The sequence below is a fragment of the Triplophysa dalaica genome, chromosome 18 (assembly GCF_015846415.1).
Source record: "Triplophysa dalaica isolate WHDGS20190420 chromosome 18, ASM1584641v1, whole genome shotgun sequence".
Taxonomy (NCBI): Eukaryota; Metazoa; Chordata; class Actinopteri; order Cypriniformes; family Nemacheilidae; genus Triplophysa; species Triplophysa dalaica.
This window is the reverse complement of record NC_079559.1, coordinates 6535538-6548782: the sequence shown is the minus strand read 5'-3', so window position 1 is coordinate 6548782 and position 13245 is coordinate 6535538. Positions and strand designations below refer to the sequence as shown.

The 13245-nt window shown below is 36.2% G+C and overlaps 1 protein-coding gene across 1 annotated transcript; it reads left to right on the top strand.

Moving 5' to 3' along the window:
- Window positions 1-24: 24 nt before the first annotated feature.
- Window positions 25-11902, top strand: sap30bp (SAP30 binding protein). Its single transcript, XM_056729816.1, has 11 exons — window positions 25-179; window positions 738-862; window positions 1631-1672; window positions 3951-3993; window positions 6202-6290; window positions 8891-8982; window positions 9060-9120; window positions 10529-10580; window positions 10656-10714; window positions 10813-10894; window positions 11096-11902. Exons 1-11 carry the CDS (start codon window positions 89-91, stop codon window positions 11272-11274), a joined length of 915 nt encoding a protein of 304 aa, XP_056585794.1. The 5' UTR covers window positions 25-88; the 3' UTR covers window positions 11275-11902.
- The last annotated feature ends 1343 nt before the right edge of the window (window positions 11903-13245 follow it).

Sequence of the window (13245 nt, the reverse complement as noted above, 5' to 3'; positions counted from 1 at the left end):
AACCTCAACGCGACGCAAGTCTCAAAACCTGGCGCATGCGTACACGAAATATAGAGTGTGACGTCATCAGTGTGCGGCAGCGCGGATCATGGCGAGCAAAAAAAGCTTACTTCTCTCTTCTCTTGCGGCTTATGGGGACGATTCTGAGCAAGATTCAGATCCAGACAGCGATGATCAAGGTATTTGCGTGAATTATGTTATGAGAAACTAAAAAAAATTGTAATACCAGCACATTTACCACTGTGGCTAATGTTGTGCTGGGAGCTAACGTCTTGTTAAAGTGATCGAAATGTTTAAAAAGCCTGTTCGTGTAAAATATTCTGTTGTTATGACTTTAAATATCAATTTATACAATTATTTTTTATTATAAAATGAATAATTACTGTGCTCGATGTGATTCAGACCAACAAAGCTAACGTTAGATTTGGAGTGCAGCATTTTGCATATATTGTTTGCATCTTGGTTTGCGCTTTATATATTATTTACTTTCTTTTACTTCTACTTTTAACTTGTAAATGTCTGTTGTTGTAATTGAAATAAATGTAAATGGACACTAGATATTGAAAAGAGAATGATAATAACTTCTCGGTATTATTACAGCCCTGTCAAGTAGCGATATGTGGACACATTGACTCACATTTTAGATTACACTGTCATCCTTTACAAAAGGAAGCTTCAGGATACGTGTCTGGCTGTAAATATGGCCTTGTTCGATCTGAATTTTAATTTTCATGTAGATGTATCAGAATCTCACGGAGGATTGGTGTCAGCCAGCTATGGGCAGGATGATGTGAGCCGTGTGGAGGAAGGCGATGAGAAGGTGTCAGAGAACGAAGACAGTGATGACAGCACCAGAAATTCAGTCAGTTTTTCACTTTCTGTTTGAATGGCTGTTATTTGTTTTACCAAGAATCCTCAAAGTGGGTTGTAAATATTTTTCTCCACATTAGTCGTTTGTTATCAGGGATGGATTTGTATGCTCTGAATATTTCTTAAGCTTTGACATTCTCTTTCATATGTTGCTTATATGAGTTGAGCATATGAGAATTTGTTATGTGTGATGTTCACTTCTTTCAGATCATACATTATGTGTTCTTCCACAATCCATAAAAAATGATCTTCTTTTGTTTGGAAATTTTCATTCAAGAAATATAATAAAGAAATATTAAACATCTTAAATATGATATAAATCATCTTTAATAACTCCAACTTCTCGATAATTAATTCCAGCCTTGTAACCTTACCCTTACCCTTGTACTCCAAAAGGGGGAGCCCTTGAATATAGTTTTGCCTGGTTATGTGCAATGCAGCTTTCCCTTCATCTTTATCGTTTAATGTTTATATTTAAACATATTTTAAAATAAAGCTGAAAATGCAACGAGACACTGATTTAATTCACCAAATTAAATTGTAGTGTGTAATATGAGTGTTATTTACCAAAACGGAGCCAGATAAATAAGAGTGGAGGGGTTGGAAAATAAAAAGAATCAGTAACATCAGGAAAAAAAATATTCAAAATTTTGTACTCAATATGGATAGATCAAATAAAAGTACTTAAAACAAGATTAGTTTATTTCTGTAAAGTGGTTATCCTGTGTAGATTGTGATGGCTGTTTCTATATGCTTGCAGGAAGAGGAGTCAGACCCAGGACGAGCCCAAGATGATGTGAAGGTATTTGACTCCACCCTAAATTCCATTCCTGACTGCTCAGGGGGAAATCAATATGAATCTCAAGACACGCTCACTCTCAAACAGGAAAATAGCAATGCTCTTGCTGGGGCATGTTTTTTTTACATGCAGAGAAGGGTCATATGAGGTTATTCCAGGGCTCATAATATATATATGTAATTTCAGGTTAAACGCCTTGGCGCTTTTATGTTAGAAGTTAGTTTTGACTTTAAGATTACATTAACTTTAATATTAAAACCTAATTTGGATCAAATTGTATGATAACCATATTTGTATGGTTATTAACTCGGCATATAATCGGGGCATTGACTTGTGTATTTATGCTCTTATAAAATGGTAAGTAAGGACAGAGATAAAAATTCATTGTGTTTTTGTGTTTCATTGATGCATCAAAAGCTTTTGATAGAGTACATCATGAAACGCTATTTCTAAAGTTGACACAAGGAGGAGTGCCTTAATATATTGTGAGAATTTTGAGTTATTGGCATGCCCGCCAGACAATGCCAGTAAAGTGGGGCAAGAAAATCTCTGCGCATTCAGGGTTAGTATTGAAATGATGTGAGACAAGGAGGAACTTTGTCCCCAGTCTTGTTCAACTTCTGTATGGATGATTTATCTAAATATTTAAAAGCCTGCAAAACGGGTTGTATGATTGGGAATAGTTTAGTGAATCACAATGAGATTTTTTTCCCTGCGTAGACCTAGGTGGCATAGTGCAAATGAAATGTTTGTGGGACCACAAATAAATACTTTTCTAGCTGTTTTACGAAATCTTATATATACATTTATCTGTCGGCTTAATGAGTCAAAAAAGGTTAGCCGGCCTAACTAATATAAGAGTAAATTCAACACGGTATCAGTCCAGGATGTGGAGGCATTGGTATCACTGTATTTTTGTAATACATTGACTTCATATGTAGTTACTACTGTACTGTTTTTTATGTATTTGTTTGTTTTTAATGTGATTTGTTTGATCTAAAACAAAAAATTGGACTTTGAGTCTGTAATAAAAGTGATGATGATAAAAAAAATAAAGGATAAAATAACTTTGATAATAAAACACATTTTTAGTTTCCACAATTAGCTTTTTCACTATTAGTTCTCTGATGTAAATGTTAAGCAATCAAAAAGGAATTCAGGCCGCAGTGCACAACACTGCAAAGACAAGTTTTTTCATGCTCTGAAATTACTTCATATCATCATAATAGTAGCTTTTGATGGCACACAATTTTAGAGCCACACCTAAAGAAAGATGTGTACTTTGTTTAAAGTGCAAAATACGCTACAAATATTGTTTGGTAATCATATCTGATGATTGATAACAAATTTAAATCATTGTTGAATTATGATGTTGCAAAATGAAATGATGTTTTGTAATGACATGAAATTGATTATATAAGAACCACATTTATATTAGTATATTATATAATATTTTAAATGAAACTGTCCCTTTAATTTCACAGTGCATTTGCTTGCGTATTTTCTTATTAATTTAATTCATATTTTTAATCACGGTTTTGCAAGAATGTCTGTCCTTTAACCCATGGTCACATTTTTGCCTAATCTAAGTGTAAAGACTGCTTTGATTCAGGCCTCCAGCTTCTCTTGGGAAGATGGATGAGTCCTTTTTTGTGTCTTGCATTGTTTTGCCCCAGCGGTTTTTCCAGTGAAAGAGCTGTTGTTAGCATTTGGCTATAGAAGATTAATCTCTCAGGGAGTCATATCTCTCCTTCAGTGTGTGCTGTCCTAGGCAAATTTTTTAGTTGGGTGCTTTTACGAGACATTTCTTCCATCTACCAGTACGGTTGCTGAGTGACTGTATCTATGAAAGATGCCAGTGAATAAGGGAGGGACACGGTTTATTTAAATTTGAGGATTCAGGCCTTTTATACATGTTAACTTTTCTTGTCGTGTGAAGGTTTCAAGATTTCAAAATGATAGTTTCAAAATAAAATGTACAGACAAGCAAAGTTTTATATTTCTCATCTTAATCGCTGTCAGTTTGTCATTTATGTGACTCCATCACAAGGGGGCGCTAAACACTTCTGTTAAATTTGGACAAGCAGGCACAGATTTTGACCATGACTAATCTTAAAATGATTAAATATTTGTGTATTTGTCATTCTGGCCAATATATCAGTCACTGATTAATCATTTAATACTTCCTGTCAATGTTAACATGAATATACATTAGTGTAGACATTAAAGTTCCATTTAATTCTGATTTCTAATATGTTTGTGTGTTTTTCTTTTTTCTTAGGATGTCCTAGAAGGGGAGATCAAAGATCCAAATGAGCTTGTTGGTAAGAATCTTTTTAATAACGCAGTCATTTCGCCATCTTCAGTAAGACAACAAAATCATATCCACTGTGATTGGAAATGGGTGTTGGTGTGTATTTGTGCGACGGCCAAATGGGTGTAAATGCTTTGGCAGAGGTAGGCACAGGGGTGGGTGTGTGCCTCGGCATTGCCCAGGAAATGAGTGTTTCAGGTTGGGCTTCTTTAATTCTGTTTGATTTGTTTTGAAATACTAGTGAGGATCAGTGGTTTTCATATAAGTTAGTACACTGTGATTTCTTTCCTTACCCTGATGCCCTATTCAAGATATACAGTAGTAAGTCAAACCAGTTGCCCCGCCCCAAGCTCATGCCATTGGATAAGCCAAATATGTAACTCCATCAATCAATTTGAAAAGTTACACAGAGCTCTATTCTATTGGTCAAGTTATGAATGACTTGCTTGTAATGTAGTAGTATTCATGTGTTAAGCTAGGAAGGAAGGGAATATTTTAATATAGAAAAAATCCCACACATCAGTTTTAATATCACCTTGGTGTTGTTACTTTAGCTTGATTTAGAGAAAGGATACTGTTGTTGTGAAAAACTCACAGGTAAGAGTTGTGTTATGCATTGGGGTCTGTAATGTGGAATCAACTTTACCTGTGTTTGACTACAAAAGTATTTATTTCATCTTCACGATGGAGTCAGAGACACACAAATGACATTAACAGTTGCAGGGTGTTTCTGTACGCTAGAGATTTTCAAGAATTTGTAGCTGAATGTTCGACTTGGCCCTGTTTTCTTCTTGTTAAAGATCAGAAGAGATCAGTAGAAAGGTCTCGCCAGACACTCAAAGATTTGCTTTGTGTTCGGACACAAAAGATCTTCAGATTCAGGCCCAGTTCTTTCCTCCTCCTCTTTTTGGGGCTCTTTTGAGACGTGTGTTTGTGTGTAAGATGGTGCCCTTGTTTGTGTGGACGCAGGGCTGTGAAAATGCCAGTGAAATGAGTCACGTACGGTCGACGCATGGTTACTCTGATGGAGAGGAAACGACAGACTGACCCATGAGAGGTGATCTGCAGTTCTGGAAGCCAAAAATGAACCCAGACTGTACGGCAGCACTGGGGTTTTACAGTTTTAAAAGACCACCTTCTACTCCATAGTCTTTCCAACATTCTTACAAATGCACGCTGTCTGCTGGTACCACGTTTACTCTAATCACACTACAATTACAAAGAAATGCTTGAATGAGTTATGAAACACATGGCTTTTACAGGTTACATAATATTGAAAAAAAATATTGAAAAAAAGTGGTTTATTGAACATTGTTATGCGTTGTTTATATATTTTATGCTTTAATATTGTTGAGCAATGCTACATGTGTGAATGAGTTTTGCCCCAGGGATGTTCTCCAGTTATTTTTCGACATAAATGGTTTTAGAGTTCATACCAACATCGACAAGTTTCCATCGCTAGAGGCGCTGTTTTTACACTGTGTATGTATGTCTGTACGCTACAGCACGCTCTGGGAAATATGCCAAATCTAGACCGCCCCACCTAGCCGATCCCTGCAACTTTGTAACAGCACATGGAGGCACATGTTTAAGCTGACAATCGCCAACCTAGACCTGCCCAGAACTGCAGCCAGGGGGTGTGACGGAGGCAGATGGGGAGGAAGGGTTATTAGGATAGAAAGAGAAAAGGTGAAGAGGTAAAATGGAATTCAGAAATGACCTGTTCCAACCAGTATGGTTTGAATTGTGTTCATAGTGCAGCCTGCAAACGCAACCACAAATTCCATTATGTTGGAACTGCTGATGGGTGCATTTAATTTGGGCAGTAAATATACAAATAAACCTGTTACTGCTTATGACATTGAAATGGAGTATTCTATTTTTTTTTTACATTTTTGAAGTCCAATAGGGAATTCAGAATGTCTGTTATGTGTTTTGGAAACATTTGACTTCATTCCACTATTGGGAGAAGTATTTTCTTTAGGAGTGTTTGTTATTATTTAAAATATCTATATTTACTTTTGTGTGGCAGTTTTCTTATGATTGCTTAGGGTTAGAGGTTTGGGTGAAGTATTTTGTTACTCATTCCACATAATGGCTGATACCCAGCCATATAATTGTATTATCATTGCTTTAATGTACATCTGTTAATACAACATTTAAAATGCAATACACTTACACGTATTTGGTATTTTTTTAAAGTGTCTTTTCTTTACAGCACAGTTTTCAGAGAAGGTTCGGAACATGTCTCCTGAAGAGATCAGAATTCCTCCCGAACCACCTGGGCGCTGCTCCAGTCATCTGCAGGTGAGATCAGAGTTTCTTGGCATGTTGCCATCATGTAAGAGAATAAGAAAAATTTAAGCTCAACATGTTAAAGCTCCAAGAACACATCCATCACCCAAGTGAGTTAATACATATCTTCTGAAGCACAAATATTTTTTTATATTTTTGTACATTTGTATGCCACCAATCCCATTGTACGAATGATCTTATGTTGATAATTGAGGTGCCTGAGAACAAAGCCTAGACATGGAAAAACGTAACCCCACCAAGTAGAAGAGATTGAAATTTTGACCTTGAAAGTTTAAACAAACCATCCTTTGTTGAAAAAGAAATGCATCATCATCATTATTAGTCACCCTGTAGGTTTGTCATTGGGATTTTCAAATATCTAACCAATAAAGGTATTAAAAAGCGGTTGTCAACTTTGACAACACAATATTTAATTATTTCAAAAATTAAAAGTTTTTGTATGAACGAAGGGCGGCGAAGAGATTATAGTTTATACTATCATATTGACAGCATCAATCATGAGTCATCTTTCCAGTTCTCATTCCTTTGTTAGATAGGGCATTAAACGGGTAAAACATGCACAAACCTTCACACCAACTCAAAAAACTTCATTATTTTCATGCAAAACATGAGCAATATGAACAAAACTCTTGTGTAGATCCTCAATCTTTTTACTTTTGTTTATGTACCTGCCCCTGAACATTCCTTTGTTTAGGGTTTAAATGTCAGTTTCATTGCTTGCTCCTTTGTAATTAGTCGGTCCTCGCCTGCAATAAACTGCAGTGGACAAGACGTAAAGGCAGTGTTTAAGTTTGTCTACTTGGACTTCTGTTCACAATGTCTCTGCATTTTCGGAACTTCCCATAGAGATCCTGAGGCGCAATTAGCATTCTTTCAGCTGTAGAACTTGTATGTTCAAGATAAAATAGTGTCAATAGGTTTATTGCCAACAGATCCTTAACAACATTATCAGCTTCCTATGGAGGTTTCTTTTCAAGCAGGATGCATTTTCGTCACAGCTCTGTTATGGTTTGACTGCACCTCCTTGTCATAAAGGGAGAGATCGTGTGGGTTTATTGTTCAAGCTCTTGGCAGCATCTTTAGACCACATGTTCAGATCTTGGCTGGATGGTGTTCAATATCTGAGGGTGTGGCGTTTATGGGGTGGAAGTTTTGGGGGTTGTGACAAGGAACTTGGGCTTTCAGGTGATCTCACTGCAAAAAAATATTTTCTTACTTAGTCTTTTTTTCTTGTTTTATAATAAAATGTTGAAACATACTTGTTTTAAGCACACATTCACTGAAATTTCATATTTTAGGTCAGATTGCTCATTAAGAAAATGCTTCTAAATTCTAGAATTCGTAGACATTTTTACTGGAAAACAAGAGAAAAGGACTAATTAAGAAAGTCATTTTTTCAGTGCTGCTGCACCTCGGGCTAAGGACAGGCACTTGGCCCTTAACCATGTAGTGTTAGTTTGTGCTGATAGTAAATGCCCAGGGCTACAAACTTGATGTTGCTGTCAAGATCAAAATAAAATACACTTTAGTGGCATTTATAACTTGTCTGATAGATTGTCATTCAATATCTTGGCCTCCAATGACTTCCACTTACAAAACCACTCAGACATTTTTCAAAATATCCTCTTTTGTGTTTCCTGACAAAGTTTTCAATAAGGGAGAATAAATGACGACAGAACTTGTTATAAAATCTAGTTCTCTCCTTGGCGAGTTCATGAGAGGAGTGGCAATGTTCAATTTATAAATGAACAAAGTATCATTCATGATCACTTTTATGGGGTTATTTATAATTTTTGAGCTGGACCACCCTTGTTCTGGTTCACTGGGCATGTCAAGCGTAACCAGAATATTCTTATATAAGAATTCCCCCTGTGTTCTGTGGGATTGAAACAACAGGAGGATGAGCAAGCATTGAAGGCTGTACTATCTTTTTAAGTCGTTTTGCTTCCTGTTGTGGCTTTCCATCTCTCGTAAGCTGTCTGGGCAGGTGTACATGGGTGTGGTTTTTTACACTTTAGCACTAGATGGTTAGATGTTTCAAGATTTTCTGTGTCATGATTAATATTCTTGCCCTGCAGCTATGACTATTAACTGCCCAGACATGATCCTTATGCCGTCAAACATCTGATACGGTCTTTCTGCCTAGCGTCATTGAGTACATTTTGTACACATACATTTTTTTTTTACGCATGAAGAACAGTGTGTCAAAGGACTTCTTAAAATCCTGTTAAAAGCAAAGTGGTTATTATTCTTGGAATGTGAGAAGGAACAGTTTGAGGACCTTGAAATGGCACATCTCCAAATGCTTCCTGGAGTCTGGTTGTCAAAAATCACCCTCTGGTTCTAGAAATGCACACTTACACAAAGACTTTATTCATTCCAAGTGTCTCACTTGAAGCATAAGGTCTTTTGAATGTTTGTTACATTTACTAGTTTTTAAAAAGAATGCAGATTTTAATGATCTTTTTCATTTTGCAGATTTTAATTTAAAGTGACTTTAAATCGGAATCTGCAGTGTCATAAACACACTTGAATAAATGTAAACATTATTCGGCAGAAATAATTGAATGTAGTCATTTTTCTGTTTGTAGGAAAAGATCTCTAAACTTTACGAGCGGAAACTCCAGGGAGACTTTGATACAAACAACCATATTCAAAAGAAGAAAGAATTTCGTAACCCAAGGTCTGAAGATAACAAGCATTTATTTTTTATATGATTTTCTTTGCAATCAAACCTAACCATGTGGTTGTGTTTTCTAGTATTTATGAGAAGCTCATCCAGTATTGCGGCATTGATGAGCTTGGAACCAATTATCCAAAAGTAAGTGTAATGGTTTCATGTTAAAAGGAACCAGGGGTAAAGAGAGATGTATGGCTTAATATTAATTTATAAAACGGTCAGTTCTGGTCCTTGATTCTGATTGGTTGAGCAGAGTTCTGAGCTGTCAAAAATACCCTGATTTATAACTGCTGACCGCACTACATAGTCTAAATATCACTTTATTGACTTTATTTTATGTAACCTTGCTATGCATATGGAATAGCCGTTTATAAAAGCAATAAGCCCCGCGAAGCAGTAGGTTACAGTGCATGTTATAACTGCTAAGGGGGTTTTTGGGCACTCCGCTTCGAAACGCCCTTAGCTGTTATAAAATGCACTGTAACCCACTGCTTCTTATTGCTTTAGTAGTATCCTTACACTACTAGCATTTGTCGGTGTCAAATGTTTTCATTTCCTGGAAAAAAAATCCTAAATGTAATGCTCATTTTAACCTATAGGGGGCTGCCATTTTCGTTGTCGAATACGTCATCTGGTTGCACGAACAGGCTGCCAAACTGAACACACTAATCAGTTTTTCTGTAGACATAAGGTGCTTGTAAGATAAAAAAATTATAAACAATGTAAAAATAATGAATAGGATAATAAAGAAAAGCTATGGTCTATTCTCATACGTTTTAATACTGTAGGTAAGAAACGATACAAACATAGATATTACTAATCAAAAACCATCGAGAATTTAATATACACAATATATTTTTATATATTTATATATAGATTTGGACTGTTTGATGTTGCTGTCTTCTCTCTCTCTCTCTTGGTCATTAGCTGACTGAGGCTGACATTCGCGTATGATACAGAATACATAAACAAACTGCAAGCATCTTGCTACTGTCTTTATTGGTATATTCTCAATATGTATATAGTATATGATAAATAGAGGAAGATAATGTCTTGAATGTTTTAAATACGGAGGTTTAAAGCTGTCATTTAATGCATGTGTGTACCTTGAAGACACTACACTGAACGCGTTCTTCTTTTATGGCAGCCTGGCTGGCTTGTGTCAAGAGGACATACCACCACGTACTGTTCCTGTGTATTTATTTGTCTGATATTATGTTTGACGTCCATATTTTACTGATATATATTTAGATCTCTGGTAAACGTGTGTGCCGTAGCGTTAAGAGAAGAGGCTTAGGTTTTTTTATTTTTTATGTCAAGTATTTTGACGCCAAAAAAATGACGGCCTCAGAGTTCAAATATTTATGAATACTGTGACAGTAATGCTGTTTTACATTTATGAAGTCAAAGCCATTATGGATTTATAAAGACTTACATCTCTCTATACCCAGGGATCCCTTTAACACCATTTTTGGTTATCTGCAGTTCTTACTTTCTGAAGCTTAATATTATAAAGATTTTATAACATGATGCTTTAACTTTTCCACAGGACATGTTTGACCCCCATGGCTGGTCAGAGGATTCCTATTATGAGTCATTAGGTATATATTACTTTTGATTAAGTCGATATTTTGTTTTATCGGTTTTTAATCATTCGTGTATTTCCCTCCCCACAGCCAAAGCTCAAAAAGTTGAGATGGACAAGCTAGAAAAAGCCAAGAAGGAACGGACCAAGGTTCGGGCTCAAAATAAAATGACAAGGTTTCCAATGTGTGTTTGGACCACAACCTCACTGATGGTTATGTGTATATTTGTTCATCCATCTGTCTTCAGATTGAGTTTGTGACGTGCACCAAAAAAGGCACCAATACTAATGCGGCGGCAATGACCACGAACACCACAACAGCCTCAACAGGTACAATGCCACAAACCTTCACTTTAGTTTTATGCATTTGTAAACCCATTTGGATTTTTCAGTATTGCTAAATTAAAACCCTAAAACTGAATTTTACACACTGTGATCCACCATATAACCTGTAAGCACCCACTGGTTAGTCCAATTGCTCCCTAAGTTACATTTATGTTCAAATGAACATTCGCTGTGATGATCATGCAGATGCCCAGAAGAGGAAAAGCAAGTGGGACTCAGCAGTTCCAGTGACCCTGGTACAACCTACCCTCCTGACCACCACTGCAACCCTCCCTGGAGTTGTCTCAGTCACAACAACAGCAAGCGGCACCAAGACCACGGTCATCTCTGCAGTGGGAACCATTCTTAAAAAAGCTAAGCAATAAACATGGACATGGAATTTTGCTTGCTTTCCAGAAGCAACTGGAGTAGATGGGGTTTATCTATTTTCAGACCGAGATGAAAACTGTTTCTTTATTCTGGAGATATTTTCATGATGACAGAATTATACCACGAAACGGTCCAGCATCTTTTTTTAACTTTGATTGTTTCATATGCATTCGTTTGACGTTTGTTCTCCTTCCCCAGATGTTTTTAACTGAATTGTACAGCTGTCGTATATTTCTGTTGCAGTAGAGTCGTCTGAAGTCTAAAATATTTTTTCAAAAAGGCAATTCCTTGGCCGTAATTGTTTTTCCTTCAATAGTCATTTATTGTTTGATAAACAGTTTGGGCAGCTCTGCTACTGCTTGTTTTCCATTTGTATTCATTTGAACTGAAGGTAGGTCTCGCATCATGTAAAATGTTCACATGAGTAGTAATTATTATTGCATAATTAACAGATGAGTTTCTACTGCATTACTCATAAGAGGAACAATTTAGCAGAAGTTCATTTTCCTTTATTCAATTTTAACAATGCAAATAGGTCTTTTTTAAATGTGAATATTTTGAGGCGACTCTGATGTCTTCAGTAGCTCACCACCATAAAAATAAAAATGTTTTTACAATGAAAAATCTCTGTAAGATGTTGTAAAGGATCTGCCTATGGGATGACTAATGTAGGATGTGCTTTTGCACAGTGCTGAAGATGAGGAATGTTGCATTGGACTCACATGGTATGCGTTTACCAGGTGGATTTCTGATTTATACCCATCCCTTTCGTTTCTCATTGTAAACCTGAACCATCCCAGATCCGTGTTCACGCTAAGGAATCTGAGTTTTATTCCTGGAACTTTTCCCATGTGATATTTAAGGGTGTTTTAAGACCACCCATTGGAATTGTGGGTTTGAAGCCACATTTTGCTACTGGATGATTTTTTTAATTTATTTCTTTGGCACCATGTTTTAGATATTACACATATTTGCACGTTTTGCTCTTTCACCTCCTTTTCCCTTAAAGTATTTTTTGGCTTTGAGGGTGTTTTTTTTGCATGGCCCCAGGTAAGAACATTGCCACGTGAAGATTGCCAAAAGCAATTGAAAGATTGTGTGCAATATGTGCTGACTGTGCGTCAGTGTGACTCAGCCTACAGACACACCCTGTACGGGCCCAAACTCCACTGTTCTTGTCTTCAATTCCGGTTATGAAGGTTTACTCATGTGTATAGCGTAATTATAATCTTGTTAGTAAGTAGTTAAACATGCATAGTAATTCAGTGATAAATCCAGGGCTTCACCGACTTTAGGATATGCCACCTGGGGTGGCAGACCTATCTGTCAATGACTAGTTTTAGTAAAGAACTATCAATATTAACAACCTCAAGCATTTATTACTAATCTCTTGAGACCTTAGTTATTTCTTCTTGCCCCTTTCTTAACCATGGTTTAAAGGTATATTTAACTCCAAACAAATAATTCTTCATCATTTATTCACGCCCATGTAAAGTTATACCTGTATAAAATACTTTGTTCTGAAGAAAGATATAGGGAAGAATGTTAATATTATTCAGTTCCAGGACATAATTGACCACTATAGTCTGATCATTTTGCGTTTAGCAACAAAAACACATTTTTTTCCTACTATGGTATTGGATGGTGTCACAGAACTGAACATTTTCTTCCAAATATCTTTCACAGTGTTCATTGGAACAAATCCATTTATACAAGTTTGAAAGTGAATGAATGACAGAATTTTCATTGTTGGGTGGACTGTACCTTTAACTAAAGTAACCATGCTTTTTGTTTTATTTACATTAAACCCACAAATAAACTATAGTTTTGTTACAGTAAACATAGTTAAACCGCGGTTAAAGAACTGGCAATCAATCTACTAATTGTAAACCTGTCTGCCATTTATTGGTTAATATAGGCCACATTTACTGCAAACGGTTAATACACTTTTACTATAGTAAAAACAT